This window comes from Fragaria vesca, linkage group LG4, assembly GCF_000184155.1.
Source record: "Fragaria vesca subsp. vesca linkage group LG4, FraVesHawaii_1.0, whole genome shotgun sequence".
Classification (NCBI taxonomy): domain Eukaryota; kingdom Viridiplantae; phylum Streptophyta; class Magnoliopsida; order Rosales; family Rosaceae; genus Fragaria; species Fragaria vesca.
Window position 1 is genome coordinate 19,268,968 of NC_020494.1, and position 16,319 is coordinate 19,285,286.

At 39.4% G+C, this 16,319-nt stretch overlaps 3 protein-coding genes across 3 annotated transcripts; 1 reads left to right on the plus strand and 2 right to left on the minus strand.

The window, feature by feature from the left end:
• Window positions 1-1,366: 1,366 nt before the first annotated feature.
• Window positions 1,367-2,248, minus strand: LOC101305845 (cyclin-T1-4-like). The gene has a single exon (XM_004298462.1). The coding sequence runs from the start codon at window positions 2,246-2,248 to the stop codon at window positions 1,367-1,369; it is 882 nt and encodes a 293-aa protein (XP_004298510.1).
• A 1,027-nt stretch (window positions 2,249-3,275) lies between these two features.
• Window positions 3,276-14,108, plus strand: LOC101306134. Its single transcript, XM_004298463.1, has 17 exons — window positions 3,276-3,704; window positions 3,945-4,062; window positions 4,241-4,528; window positions 4,568-4,590; window positions 4,685-4,828; window positions 4,918-5,016; window positions 5,148-5,615; window positions 6,035-6,154; window positions 6,431-6,941; window positions 8,626-8,802; window positions 8,891-8,965; window positions 11,212-11,260; window positions 12,442-12,581; window positions 12,985-13,110; window positions 13,187-13,313; window positions 13,419-13,478; window positions 13,711-14,108. Exons 1-16 carry the CDS (start codon window positions 3,313-3,315, stop codon window positions 13,475-13,477), a joined length of 2,916 nt encoding a protein of 971 aa, XP_004298511.1. The 5' UTR covers window positions 3,276-3,312; the 3' UTR covers window position 13,478; window positions 13,711-14,108.
• On the minus strand, window positions 5,807-7,258 carry LOC101297236 (1-aminocyclopropane-1-carboxylate oxidase homolog 4-like). Its single transcript, XM_004297396.1, has 2 exons — window positions 6,270-7,258; window positions 5,807-6,190 (listed from the first exon to the last, which is right to left on the minus strand). The coding sequence occupies exons 1-2, from the start codon at window positions 7,104-7,106 to the stop codon at window positions 5,939-5,941; spliced, it is 1,089 nt and encodes a 362-aa protein (XP_004297444.1). The 5' UTR covers window positions 7,107-7,258; the 3' UTR covers window positions 5,807-5,938.
• Window positions 14,109-16,319: the final 2,211 nt, after the last annotated feature.

Here is a 16,319-nt window from a genome sequence, read left to right on the forward strand (position 1 = left end):
CAAATCACAACACTGGTCATTGAACTAGACATAACTGCTACCTTGGGTGTAATCATCAGATAACTGAAAAGTGAAAACCATGAACAATAAGATCGAAACTCGAAAATGTAGTTGGGCTTCCAGGATTCTTCTCTAGCAATATCAGCAGCATTGATAGCTGACAAAACTTGTACATCTTCAAGACCATGTGTATTTGTTTCTTAATCAAGTCCAAGTTCCAAGTTCTGTTAAAATCCTCATTCTGCCCAAAACTACTAGCCTTCAATGCCTCAAATATCAGCCTTGACATGCATAATCCACCTATTCAATCTAAATAGAAATACTGTAAAAATTGCAAAAAGGGATAGAATTCAGGGACTAACAGTCATCAACGAGAAGACCCATTATTTAGGTACACACTCGATCGAGGGATAGAAATGTCTTTTTCAACAAACATGCATGCTGCCCGAGAGTGAGGCAAAACAGATTATTCCACTTGGTATTTGTTTTTAGTTTATAACTATACTGTGACCTTTACTAGTGTCCCGCATTACCAACCGAGGCTGAAACCCCGAAAGTGAGCAAGAGAGGAGGGTTTCAAGAGAGCATCAACCTCAAACAATCCCATATCACTGAGAGAGGACAAAATTAAGTAAAACCCAGTAGAAGAATCATTGTTAAAGGTAAAACAAAGAATGCAGTCGAGGGGATTGAGAATCCAAGTCCATTAGGGACATATATGTCTTTTCCAACAACATGCAGGCCAAGAGTGAGAGAGTGCTCGCCGGAGAAGATGGACGGAAAACCAGACTAGCTCCTTATCGAGCGCCTTTCCATTGAGGAGAACAACTTAGAAAGTGATGTAGGAAGATTAGTTCGAATATGTAAGAATGTGTGATCCACCGTTAAACTTTTATCAAGGTAAATTGAAATGGGAAGAAGATTCGAAAACCCACGCCATTCTTTTCTCGACATTCATATATTAGAAACTTAAGAAGTTAGAGATCATCATCACTCCATGAGCCAATGCCAAAAAGAGCACCATTCTATTATGAATCTGGTTTGATAAAACCTAAACATCTACTTTGAAAATAATTGCGCCATTTAGAGAGATCTTGATTCTATATATATCTTTCTTTGTTAGATTTTGGGTTTTCAAATGCATGATTAAAATGCGAAACTTCACTAAATTCGTTACCCACAAAATTTCGAGTTACTGTATATGAATATTTTGGCCAAGAATCAGAACATGATCAGCATGCATGAGAAACCATTAATACTTATATATCAAAGTAATGTTTGATCTCAAAACTACATATACACAATCACCTAACACTATTTGATGTTTAGGTTCACAAATGGATTTGCCCACTAAGCTAACAAATCATTAGGCCTTGCTATCTAACGGCCGGCAAGTAATGATCTCATAAAAGCTCACAACCCTTATGGTCTCCTTTGTTTTCTGCTTACAGATCTTACTTTGCATCCAGCGAACGACCTCATCCAACACCTCCGGCAAAACACCGAGCTCCTCGAGCCACTTCTCACCCGCGGGTAGCTTCACATTCAAAACCCTAGCAGCGACAACAACTGACCCAACCGCAATGTATTTTGGCTTGTACTGCAAGCATAGTGATGTCTTGAGCCACTCCTCCACAAGGCTCCACGCCACCTCAGCCAGGCGGGGGACTACATCACTCGTCAACCTCTTCAGCGCCGCCGCGAGGGCCTTGAAAGGAAGCTCAATGTCAAGATCGAACCCGATCGTCTTCAGCACTAGCCGCTCCGCCTTTGCGATGAGCTCTCTCTTATCCCTCTTCAAAAGCTCAACTATCTTTATGGCATACTCGTCACATTTTGTAACGTCGTGAGGGTGTTTGATCTGGTAATTCTTCATCATCTCATTGATCTGGTATTGTATCTCTTGGCCGTAAACCACGTACACGACGTCCTTGAGGGATCGAGGCGTGTCCTGGACTTTGCTGGCTAGAAGAACGCAGGCTGAGGCCACAGTGTGCCAGCAGTTCTTGGCGTGAGACTGACGTGCGTAGAAGCGGTGGCACAGCATCATTGCAGTGGCTATGGTCAAGTGAGGCAGTCTCAAATTCTGACCCACCTTCTGAATGTGGGAGCAGTATAGAGACCGGAGTTTGGACTCTTTGACGACGGTGATGCTGTCCCGGCGAGACGGGGAGTTGTGCTCCAACTCTTTGCTGGTGAAGTACCAGCTGCGACTCATCGAGATTGATTGGTTTCGGGGAATCGGCATGGTATTTCAGGCTGACGAGAAGGATATGAAGGAAGAGAAGTAGGAAGGTTTTTAGAAATATAGGAGGAAGTGTATGTGTGCTTGAAATGGAAATGGAGAGTCGGACTTACATAAAGAAGGGTTTCAGTCCCTCAGAGCCTAGGAAATACTTACCCGTTCCCTGTGGGAGTAGGAATTATACTCGAACTGGGAGGTAGTGTCATATGACTCGTATCCTTCTCGGATTGGGATTTATACTCGAAATCCTTCTCCCATTGGGATTTATACTCGAAATGGGAACAACCACGTACGTTGGATTAATTCTAGATGTTTCCGACGCGTTTTCAGCCATGCGTATCCTGTTTGTAGGTTTCGATTATGTTCTCAGAAACGCGTCGGAAACGTCCGGAAACACGTCTATAAATAAATAGGTTCTTAGAGCATCTCCAGTGATATTGCTAAAATTTGTCTATTTTTGAGGTAAATCGATGTTAATGTATAAATCATTACTAAATTGGATAATTGCTAAATAAAATTTACAAATTTTTGATGCATAACTAAAGCAATAACTAAATCTTCTTTCTCCTCTCTTGCCCACATGTCACTTTACCATTAATTAAAACATAATAAATAACAACTACTGATGGAGCAACATTGTTAAATCGATACATAAATTTCAAAATGGTAGTTAAATATAACAATTTGATCAATTATAAAATGTAGTAACAAAGAGAGATAGTGGAAAAGAATAGAGAATCATCATATTATTTATTGATAAAAGTGGCGCCCTTTATATAGGGAATTAAAAAAGTACCAATATGATAATGATAAAGAATACATAGTCATATTCTAACTACATATTCTGATAACATAAGACCAAGACAACAACATATGAAATATCGTAGAACACAATTTTTGAAGTTAATTTATTAATGGAGATGCTCTTGGGGGCAATACTGACTTTTTAACGTTAGTGTATCGTTGCTTTTCCATTCTCCGGTCTAAACTACAGTCAGAGAGGGGGTCACAGTGAGGCGGGTGGTATTTTCCGCCAAAAACCGCGCAGCTGAATCAAACAGTTTGAAATGCACAAGCTTTTCAGAACATATCCCATCTTCCTCACAAACCCCACATTTCTAATACCCATTTCACAATTTCACATCTCCAGCCGAACCCTAGCTCCCAATCCCAAGCTCCAATTCGTAGTCAATCAAGTTCAAGAGCTCCGATCAACAAACCCTACTAATGAATTCGTCTCGGCCTCATCAGACTCCGACGAACCGTCCGGCCTATATTGTGCGGTCCAGATTTCGCACCCATGGCGGGAGTGGGTGGACCTGATGGAGCTTTTGCTGAAGAGAGGCTATTTCGAAGGGGACGAAAACCCGTTTCGAAACGGCCAAATGGGTCCCAAGGAATCGAACCGGGTCCGAACCGCTTGCCTTAACTTTGCCAGGGACCGGTCGAGTCTGCTGAGGTAATGATGATTTTCCGGTTATGAATTTGAATTTTATTTTGATTTAATTGGATTGAAAACTGTTTGCATTGATTAATTGGTTTTACAGTGTTTGATATTCAAATTGTCATGGGATGCATGAATAAATATATGTAATATGTTGAACTTAACAGAGGGTTAGAAATGAATAAATTAGCATACATTTTATCATTAGTAGTTATTGTGAGATGGTATAGTCCAGTTATTTTTCGTTGTGACCAGGTTACTGTCGAGGAAAGATGTCCAGATTATTGCAGGGTATGGATGCCCAAGCACAGATAGGAAAGTTGTCAACTCAGGAAAGCGGCTAAGGGCGCATGTCGGCATTGATGAAGGAGATGTGAGTGCTTTCGTTTCTGAGTATCTTCCTCATGGTAGAGTGAAAACCTGTTTATACTTTGAATATAGGAAGTATTCAATCATTCAACTAAGTGACTTGTGAGAGAGAAGGCCTACTTTAGAGCTGAGATACAAGTAGGATTTATAATTTTATCTGATATGAACACAAATTTTGGCAGGTGTGCAGCTCCTGCAATTTGAGAGGCGACTGTGAGAGAGCATATGTGAAGGCCCGTGAAGATGAGGGCGGGCGTACTGTGGATGTTATGCGGTTCTTGTTAACACACGGGATTGATCCCCTTACTGATACAGTTGGGAACAAGCCATCTCTAAATAAAAAGGTCAAAGAATCAGTGAGAAGGCTGTTGAAAGAGATGGTGGAGTGTAGCACTGAAGAGCTTGAAAATCAAACCGACCTCCCAAAGAGCATGACTCTAAAAAGTGTTGAAAAGTCACCAAAAGATGCAGTACTACAAGAAAAATACGGCGTAAACGTTCCAATGAAGCAAGGTGACTGGATCTGCCCCAAGTAAGTTGACAGCTGATTTTTAGTTGGTTACTTGCTTGGTTATCATGGTATCTTGGTATCTTGGTATACCTAACTTATATTCGTGCTGTGGCAGATGCAACTTCCTAAATTTTGCCAGAAATGTTAAGTGCTTACGTTGTGATGGTCTATTCCAAGAGAGACTGGCAAAACTGAGGGAGGATCAGGATCAGGATCAGGATCATCTCCCATTGAAGAAAGGGGACTGGATATGTGAAAAGTAATGGTTGCAGCGATCTTAACTTTCCTCAGATTGTGGTTCCATTTAACTTGATAAGATATTAAGTTAATATTTTTATATTTATACAGATGCAATTTCCTAAATTTTGCCAAGAATAGTAGATGCTTGCAGTGCAAAGAGAAGCCACCCAAGCGAGAGCTAAATCCTGGAGAGTGGGAATGTGAATCGTGAGTATTTTGTGAACTAATTGTCATTTGCATTCAATCATTTTGTTCTGGAAATTAATGCTCCACTCCACTATGAAGGGGTTCCTGTTTTCTTCTTCCTTTGTATATAATGAGAAATACTTTTTGTGCAGCTGCAATTACATCAATTTTAGGAAAAACATGCTATGCTTAAAATGCGATCATAAAAGGCCCAAGACATGTGTTGAACCTATGCATGAAGATGGAGGCTACCGTAAGAGTAATAGAGTGAGTTTCGGTGACACAGATGTTAATGATCGATACTACTCAGGCCAAGGTAGAAATGGTCACAACCGAGATGCAGGCAGGTGGAGATTTGTGGTTGAAGAGAATGATGATTTTAGTCACCCAAACTCATCAGATAAGACTTCTAGATTTGTAGACTTTCCGATTGCAGGAGGTAAGACCGAACTGTCTCAGAATCCACAAAAGAGGGACAAATGGAAGTTGAAGATGTTAGAGAAGAACAAAGGAGGCGCAACGGATATGGCAAGTGACGATGAACTTAGGTCTTCCAGAACTGAAAGAAGAGTGTTGCTTTCTGATTCTACAGATGATGAAGAGATGGCCGAGTGGTTTGGGTATAGAAAGCTGGAAACACAAAGGCTTCCATCTAGGCCTAACTAATTTCAGGTTTGAATATGCCATATGAAGAAGTTGCAAATATTGTTTTGCAGTTGCTATGCATTTCAAACACTAGTATAGTTTGTACTTCATAGTTTTCTCTTGACTTCTTGAGTTGGTTATGAACAAGCATACAAAACACTTCCCAAGTTGTAATCTGATAACTTCTGATACTGAATAGTGAATACAAGTTTATGTGAGACATAACATTTAAACAGTAACCCTGTTATCGAATCAAGTACATTGGAGAACTGAAATTCAGAAAAGTATCTAGTCTACTTCACTGCAGCTTATAGTAATTCACCAAAGTTTTGCCTTCCAATCCTTTCGTGAAGAACCTCATCATGAACTCTGAAAACGTAAACTTTTTGTATAGCGCTGGCTTCTCCGGCGAGACCAGCTCCGGCAACGGACCAAACACCCCCTCCCTGTTGCTCGGGTTCAAAAACACGGCAATCGAGACTCGCGGCTCGTCGCTCGGATTCGCCAACACCCGGTGATCCACGCTCTTGTATTCCTCATTTGATATAATCTGAAATCACCATCACCAGCTCTCTTAGTAACTAGGAGTAGTAAAACTCGAATAGTAAATAGTAAAAGTACGTAATTACCTGCAGTAAATCACCAACGTTGATCACAAGAGCACCGGGGACGGGCTTCACATCCACCCAAGCATCGCCGTGCTTGACCTGCAACCCACCAATGTGATCCTGAAGCACCACGGTCAACACTCCCGGGTCACTGTGTGACGTCAGCCCTACGGTAAGGTCAGGCTGCGGGCAGGGCGGGTAGTAGTGTCCCGCCATGATCCTCCCTTCCAGACACGTCATCTCCTTGAGCTTCCCGGCGGGCAATCCCAGCCCTTCACTGACCATCCCGAGCATCTCCTCTCCCAGCCGTTGGATCTCCTTGTTCCACGCCGCGATTTCCTCCCTACAAATCTCCGGAACCTCGTCACCCTCCGCCGCGACCGGGCCCAGCCTCACCTGAATCGTGTCGCGCCAGCTGGCGGCCTTGGAGGTGTAGAGGTCGACGTTGGAGAGGTACGACACGCCGTGGCCCATCTCTCTCCGGTAGAACCGCGCTTTGGCCTCCACCGGCTGCTCGTGGAAGGCTTTCACGGCGGCGATGGTGCGGTCCAGAACCACCGACGGTACGCCGTGGTTGGTGATCTGGAAGAACCCGAACTTCCGGCACGCGCCGCTGACTTGGTCGACGACTGCGGCGCGGGGGCCGGAGAGGTCGATGGTGGGGATGGGCTCGGCGTCGGGTCGGGTCGTCGGGTTCAGTTGCTGTAACGTTTCGGGCGGGTGGATAAAGATCCGGGGGATGGAGGAGAGACCCGAGTCGACGAGGCCTTTGACTCCGAGCTTGGAGTCGTCGAATTGCTTCACTTCTCCGGCGCGATCGTAACCCTCGTCGCCGATCAAGGTACCATTTGCCGCCATTTTTTGTTAGCTCTCTATCTTCTTCTTATTGATATTTAAGTCTTTTATGAGGGTTGAGAGTGAGACTAACAAGGACAAGAATGGTTGGAGTGACTAAGAAGCAAACGTTTATATTGAAATTATTTCTAATTCCGTGTATCACCTGAACTCGTAAAACCTGGGGAGGAGAATAATTTGAAACAAAACACGGTAGAGGTTAATACCAGGTCACTCTAAGGAAAACGACTAGACAATGCTGGAGAATTCTGCGCCATTGTAATTAGCCAACGGTTTAGTTTCGCCATTGTAATAAATTGATGGTCAGTAAGTATACAGTGTTTGGTGATTGCCGACTGTGTGAGATTTGCATAATGTTACGTAGCTCTCGGTTAGATAGCTGGTTGTACTTGGTGGATGGTGTGTGTAATGGTTGTGAAAATCGATGGTTGATGTGTAATGCCTGCGGTCCAGGAAGATCATCATCTCACCTATCGATGTTCTCATGAATGAGCAGGGATCCTTGGTATAAAGACACGTATCATACGTACATACAGAAGCCTAGTTATTATTTTTTTTATCCTTTCTTGTTGAAGAAATAAACTCGTATGATTTTCTGCAGTGATTCCCTTAAATTTTGCCTCATTATATATGAATCACTCATTTTTGCTATAGACCAATAACTATCTAACTGTAAAGCTGTTACGTTCGATCGGTCATTTTATGCAACAACTGTAATACTGTTATACTACCATATATGCTGCTGATCTTGGCGCACCAGTTGTCAGTTATTAAAAGATTTGATTGTATTGCCTAGAGAGGCTAGGGGTTTACCGTTTAGTAACTGTATATGGGTTTGATGCAAGGGCAGGAAAGGTTTGATCGAAATGAAAGACTAAAGGGTTGGAGGTTGGGTGGGGTGGGTGCAGAATTTATTACCCAACAAGAAAGATATAGGCTAAGATTTACAGTTTGTAAATGAATGACGAGTGTTATCTCATATAAATGTTTTAAGTACTCATTTTGGTGTAAAAGAATAACTGCAGCAGGTTTGTTCGTTGTAACTTGTAAGCACCAAGCAGTGCTATGTCATAGGAAGGCAGACAGCCCTACACTTCATACAGATACTATTCTTTTGATTCTGTAATGTCATTAACTTCATCACACCAGTCACTCAAAAAAAAAAAAAAAGTTTATAGCACCAGTGCAGAAAATGCCTGCCAGCCAGCTAGAATATCCTTTAAAGTTTATACCAATTAAATTCTGTCACATCAATATTTTGGCACAGTGAATTGGGCTATAAAGCTGTAGGAGTTTAGGGAAACTTACCCTACACTGAAATGTTGACAGATACGTTTATTTCAACATGAAAACTGCCAATAAGAGAAATACTGAGAATGAGAGAGATCATAGAGTCGAGTGTCTTCATGCATCCAAAACTGAAGTAAAATCATTTCCTGAGTTTATATCTATCATTTCCTTTTCTTTTAGTTATCTGTTAATTTGCTTGTTTTAGTATAATCATATGTGTATGTTTTTGCAGAAGAATCGCATGGTGGTACCACAATGGTTGAAAATTATGTACAACACAGTATTCTTCAAGGCTTGCATTGCACACTCAGACGCGAAAAGGAACAATTTAGATCATTTCTGTATTGATTGTTGTAAACCTATATGTCTGAATTGTCTTGCCCAGCACATGTTTCACAATCTTGTTAAGGTATGTAGTTTCTGTACTTGAGCTTTCCTAGCCTGAAGTGATTGAATCCAGATATGAAGAACTAGATTTTTGGGTTACATGTCTACAGATTCGGAGATATATTTACAGTGATGTGATTAATCGTCGAGACTTGTGCAAGCTCTTCAACTGCTCTGGCATACAGGTTTGACAGACTACTAATGTCATTGTTTTAACTGCTACACACGGATTTATATGTTTATGCTGGAAAAACCTGCAGAATCGCACTGTTAAACACTTGAACGGAATAATGCATTTTAAGCTATTTGCCGTTATCTTCATCCTAATGTATGTGTAGAAACGAAACTAATTTTCCCAGAATGACACATGATAGGTTAGATATCATATGTAGATGTTAGGGAACTGTTATTTGATCAAACTAATCCTGATGCTTATTTTGTTTTGTCATCAAGGCATGAAGGTTCAGTGACACTGATCTGTCTTGTTTACAGACTTATCACACAAACAAAGCCAAAGTGGTATTCCTGAAGCAAAGGCATCGATCACAACAGCAACAACAACAGCAAAACAATAATAAATCGAGGGAGTATATGTGTACCATCTGCCACAAGAATTTGCAAGACAATTCCCTCTATTGCAGCATTGCCTGCAAGGTCGGTTTGTATTTCGGATTCTGAATTTCCCTTCTCCTTTTTCAGTTCTTGTCTATTTAATTTTGGTTTTTTTATTTATTAATTTACCGTTGACAGGTTTTAGCAATTCATGGGAACGAATGCCAGAGAAAAACTATATGTGGTGGTCATGAATTTGAAGATAGTAATGGGAATAAGGGAGGAAAAAGAAATCTAGAAGTATCATTTGCCAAAAGGCCACAGTTTAGGAGAAAAGGGATCCCTAAAAGATCTCCAATGTTCTGATCAAGACATTCATTAAACCAGGGAAAGGTTATAAACATCGGAATTGAATCCATTAACAAATGTTCTGAACATTTGCATTCTAGTCTGTGGTTCTCCTCTGGTCTCTGATGCCAGCGAGCATCGACGGAATTTTCTTTCGGTGAAGAAATGGCTTGTGTATTATTTTGAGCCTGGTGCATGTGTTTGATTAAATTTAGAGAAGTGAAATCCACACTCTACGTACCTATTTTCTTTTTTTAGTAACTTAAATTTTGTTACTAAAAATAAAAAATAGGTGTGTGGATTTCACATCCTTAAATTTAGGAAAAAATTCAGTTTACTACCCTGAACTTTAGGTCTAAAATCAGTTTGATATCTTATCTTTTTTTTTAGACACTAACATCAGTTTTAGACACTAATGTTAGCAACGAGTACACTCCATAGTCCCAGTTTATCTCACCTTAACTCATACACCAAATAAATACAATAATTACGATTTCCTAGTAGAAAAAGTAATTTGTTTTGTTTACACTTTACATGGACTCAAGTCACTCAACTCTTTTTCTTTTTAACCATCGTAAGTTGGTAAGAGTTTATTGAAATGACTGAAATCTTCTTATCTAGATTTGAATCCCTTTGACTTTAAATGAAGATAATTCCTAATCATTTTTAGTGGGCGGATGGGAGGAAGCATTATGAGATGACCTTTTTGCACTAATGTGATCTCAACCAAAGAAAACACACTTAGGCCTAATTTGGTCTTCTTCTTTTTATTTATTTATTTATTTTAAAAACATTTTATTAATAACTCATACACCCTAAATATGTCTGTGAGGTTTGAACCCGTGATCTCAAAGTTGTTAGTTAAACACCTTAACCAACCAAGCCACGGCTCACGGACACTTAAGCCTAGTTTAGTACAGCTTTGTTGTTAAAAAAAAAAATCAGGTTTACATCCGAACTTTTAGATTTTATAGTGTTTGATAAATGAAAGAAAAACAATTTTTTTTATTTAAAATTACAAGTCACTAACAGCAGCTTTTAAAAGCAACCTGAAAGTTACTTTTAAAAGTAGCTGTCACTAAAAACACCAAAAATTAATAAATTTTATCTCGGCATCAGTTTTAAACTAATATTTACCAAACACAAAACTATTTTAATTCACAGCTCATTATTTTCGTAGTACAGCAGCAACAGTTTTTTTTTAAAGTCACAGCAATACCAAACTAGTCTTTATCGGGGGAACATGGAGCCTAAATCGCTTATTAGTTAAGCATCTACCTACGGTAAAATTAAATACAATTTTACCGTTTTACGGACACTTTGGAGGGAAAAGCCCAGTTACTAATGGACGGCTCAGATTCGCAGGTGTAGACGACTAACAATGGACCCTCAACCAGTGGGAAATAGCTGACTTCCTCCTTTTTATCCTCCCTCCTCCATCTGTGCCTTCCTCAACCGTACTACTTGGACTACCTGGTCGTCGTCTTCTTCCTCATCACTCTCATCTCCTCTCCTCTCCTCTCCAGCTTAGTCGGGTCGGGTCTCGATCCACATGGGCTCCGAACCATCGACAGTTGTAGGTGAGCTTTCGCTAAATCTTTGATTCATTCTCACTCTCTCTCTCACGTCATCGCCAAACTCATTCATCAATTCAATCTGCAATTGACTGCCTTGCAAATTAGGTTTTGAGCTTTCCGAATTCACCGATTTACTTTTCGCACACTTTGAATTTGTTTGGGTTCTGCAAATTCAAGCTCTGTATCGCATTTCTGTTGTATTATGAGAGTTGATTAGGTTTTGCTTTAAGACTTTGATTGCATATCTGCTATGCCTTCTTGAGCGTTGCGATGCGAAGCGGAATGAATTTGCTGAACCGTGTTAGATTTTTCAAGTGTTGTGCAAGAATGGAATGATTCTAACCTAGCGTAACAACAAATGTGATATTTGGTATTGAACAGTGCAAAGATAATGTATACACTTTGAGGTTCCTATTTGTTGTTAAGCATCTTCTTCATAGCATTCGTGCAATTTTATTAATGAAGCATATGCGTAACACTAATGGCTCTGTGAAGTTTCGGAAATTTGATGCTAGTTCATTACAAATTGGATTGGAAACCTGCACTCGGATTGTTCTTGAATTAATGTACTATGTTTGACAATTTAGAGCTTAAGAAACTGTCAGGTTGTGCTTTGGTTGGTGCTAGTAATCTCTTTACATTAGAGTTTTCTCCTTACGGTAAAAATCCAAGAGGTTTCATCTATTTTCTGAAAGTAATATTTTGTTATCGTCAGATATGTAACGTATTTACACATTTATTTTGCCTTGATTCTCCCGCTCATATCTTTAACTAAATTTAGTAACTTCATTAGCACATGACAGATACACTAATGTCATATCTATCCTCCATCTGGACGCTTACTCTACACTCCACAGCTAAATTCAACTATGCGGCCTATGCCAAAAAGTGTGTTGTTAACATTGCAAATGATACATGAACCTCGTGTAGTGTAACTTATATAATATTCAAGTCTCATATCTAGTGTTAGCATTGCCCTCTAAGATAGTGTTTGAGTACCGCTCATGAATTAGGTAATTAGTAGATCACCTTCAAAGTGTGCAACTAGGATACTTTAGTATGATAACTTTTACTGATGTGCTAAATTGATCTCTTTTGATGTATTTTTGTCTGTTTCCATTATGGCAATCATTTGATTACAGTTATGCATGTTGTAATTTTCTTTATCTTGTTATCGTTTGCAGTTCCGAGGAATTTCAGATTACTGGAAGAGCTTGAGAGAGGTGAAAAGGGAATTGGGGATGGAACTGTTAGCTATGGAATGGATGACGCTGACGATATATTTATGCAGTCATGGACAGGGACAATCATTGGTCCCCCAAATGTATGTTCCATGCTCTCTATTTATTTTGCGTGAATATACGTGTGTGTCATTCTGTTTGAAATCCGTATTCTACAATGTTTCTTTATCCAAATATGGTATGGCCTAAGTTACTAGTTCACATTCATGTAATATATTATGGGATCCTGAGCAGCTGTCAAAACCTGATTTAGGAAAGTACTTTTGTTATTCAAAATAAGGTACACAGTTGGCATACACTAAATATGTGGGCAAGTGGCAAGCGTCCAATACAGTTACACTAGTACTGACTTGATGAAATGATACTATCTCAAAACTTTTCTTGTTTTGCTTGTTATCTTGGGAAGATATTGCTCCATTGAATTTTATTAATGCATCCCAATCGACATCATTCCTTACTCGTTTCCATGCTCTTACTTCTTGCTAGACTGTGCATGAAGGGCGAATTTACCAGTTGAAATTGTTTTGCGGTAAAGATTATCCAGATAATCCACCAGCTGTGAGGTTCCAAACACGGATAAACATGACCTGTGTCAATCCTGAAACTGGAGTGGTAGGTTTTATTCCTTTCAAAGACATTTAATCCTGTATATAAATTGAAACAAACTGATGGATGGACAACTTACCAGGTTGAACCCAATCTCTTCCCCATGCTTGCAAATTGGCAAAGGGAACATACAATGGAGGACGTTTTGACACAATTGAAGAAAGATATGTTGTCACCACAAAACCGAAAGCTAGCTCAGCCACCTGAAGGTTCGTCAACTTATCCTTTTTTTTATGCACCATACCTTTATGTTTACATTTGATTTTCTTGGGTTCGTGTCATTTAGAAATTAAGATTCAAATATGAACTTTCAGGCCATGAAGAGGGAAGGGTGGATCAGAAAGGGCTTGTGCTGAAATGTGTCATTGTCTGAGGTGAGACTTGAACCAACAAATGATGCTGTAGATAAGATGATATGTTTCATGTTTGCATTGCATGATCATAGTTAAGGATCATGTAACCAAATACCGTCCCCATGTGCAAGCGAGATGCCACTCTCTAATACTCTTTGCCTGCAAAATCTATTGTGTTGTTGAACCTCTTTTGTTTATCCAACTTGTGTATGACTATGTGACTGCATATCTTCCGTCATTGTTACATTTGCAGAGCTAGGTGATGAGTCCATAAGTTTCTCAGGATATTATGCCTAGACCGCCACTTTGTATGACTGTGACTGCATATCTTTCGTCGTTGTTACATTTGCAGAGCTAGGTGATGAGTCCGTAAGTTTCTCAGGATATTATGCCTAGACCGAATTCCACTTTGGCTGGCTGCATTCCAAAATCCTAGTTGCTTTTGTGGTAAACGATGTGTAATTATATGAATCATCGAACTTTGAAATATCGATTCTTCAATTTCTTCCTTTATATCTGATGCTCTTTGGTTTGAATTTCCATTTCTTCAACTTTCTCGTTTTGTAAGTTGATGATAATAATTCAGTATAATGTTTATAGTAGGTACCAGTTCCGGCATTATTGAGCTAATAATTGGTACATTATGGATCACATTTATGATTCGTGTCGAGGACACTGATATATGGGTCCTTGTAATGGGCCAGCCCAACTCTTGAGTAGAGAAAAGTCAAGTCCAACTCATCCCCGATCAGTCAATTGTTCGTGATCCAAACTCATATACATTTGATCACTCCATTTGACAATGTCTGAAATTATTGGAGCTCTCATTCCTCATCCGCTAATCATAAATTCCGATCAGACTTTCTTCTCAAATTGCATTCTTAGTTAATTAAGGTTGAGTTGGTAAGAGTTTTATTCCCTGGTTCGAAGTTCAATGACACTGATGGAAGTCTAAATTTCAATCTTTCTTGATGCTAGAGGATAAGAATTGTTTTGATATGATCTCTCAACGGAATTGATCTTCGACCTAGAATGTTGAAGGAGTAACTTGCAATTCGAACAACAACGACAACTATTAGTAATAATAAAGTTTTCTAGCGTAACAAACATTCAGACCCGAATAGAATCGTTGTTGGCGTGCACATATGCATTTGTGCCACCTTGTTCTTGCTGCTATTATATGCGTATTCCACCTATGAGAATTTGTTCCTTGAAAAACAGAAACTAGAAGCAGCCATTGTATATTATATGATCCATTGTTAGACTTTGGAGCCTAAGACGGTCGAAAATGAATACGTATGTGAAGTCAGATATGTCGTGCCACATGACCAAATAGTATATGTTCTGCATGGCTTGTCGAGTGTCGACCTTAAAGATGTATGTTGTACGTCCACGTCGAGGAAACCAATGCCACGTCTCCGATGAAAATCGGTGAGCTAATTTGTTTCCCGTCGATGATGTACAGGGTTGAAAGTTGAACCTTCGCAATTTGATCGAGAAAATGCGACAAAGTTGTACTTCGTGTGAAGATTGAGATACAATGAAGTCGAAGTTTCTTATTTTGTTGGGAAGCAAAAAGCTTCTCTTCATCCATTCGTCTCGTACTGACTCATTTTACTTATATTGTGAATGAATTTACTTATATCGTCTCTTTCGTAATTAGATCATTCCAAAACTATCCAAGACCAACACAAAGAATATTATGTCGACCAACTATCTACTATCATTAGACAATGACTAAATTTTTACAAAAACGTGATATCTTTTATTCACACATCTTATGAAGGTATGTCGGATTAAATCTCGCGTGACTTAATATGATCATAACCGACGTATGTAGAGAATAAATGTTTACATTAGAAAATGATGTATCACCCGCGAATTTGAAAAGAAAACTAATAATTCAGATTTCCCGGCATTGCAACCCCACTGTTGGGAGATAAACGTTCACACTCGGAGAAGAGAGATGTAATTTGCCTCAGAGAAAAGAAGAGAAAGAAAGTAAGAAGGAAGGGAATGCGTGTTTCCGTAGCTTCTAGTGCTTTTGTGAGGTTGTAAAGCAAAGCAAAAGAAAAGGCGGAAAGAAGCCAACGGCACCATTTTCTGTTGTCCTCAGCAAAATGATTGCATCCCTAGCTTTCACAACTATCGTGATTCTCGTTTGTATATGTTTGTCTAATTATAGTCCACAGCCTGCTAATTTCCTTTAACAAGAACACGAATTCTTCCTCACAAATTCATGTTGATATGGAATCAAAAAATGAAAACCAACCAGGATGGTTATGCCGAACCCTTTACCCACATGGATTTTCCATTTTTAGCTTCAAGACAGTAAAATTATTGATAAGATACCAAAATCGTAATACTCTGCTTGATTACGCAACATTTGAATGTATCATTTGCACCCATAAGCAATTATGTAATCGAATATTTATTGCGAGTTTTCGTTACTTCTATCATAAGACATAACTTTTGATTTGAGAAGTAGGTGATTCATATTAGACTTTTGATTCATCGATCGTAATCTTTACATCGTAATTTATTGAAAATATCATACGAGACTCTGTTAAAATCATATAATTAATGAGTAAGATCTACCATGACATTTCTTCGTATGATACCCAAAACTTTGAGGACGGCCATGAGTGTTAGATAACAGTCATAATTAGAGAAACTAATAAAAAATTAGGTTGAAGTGCCGTTGGGAAGATGCCATATTGCATTGGAGAGGAGTGCAAGACAGAATTGCAGCTTGTCCTCTTTCTGTTAAAAAAATTTGAGCCTCATTGCTTTGCTATGTGCCATCTTCTAAGCTATGACGCGGAATACAGTTATCTATAGCTGAGCTTTTTACATGCAACC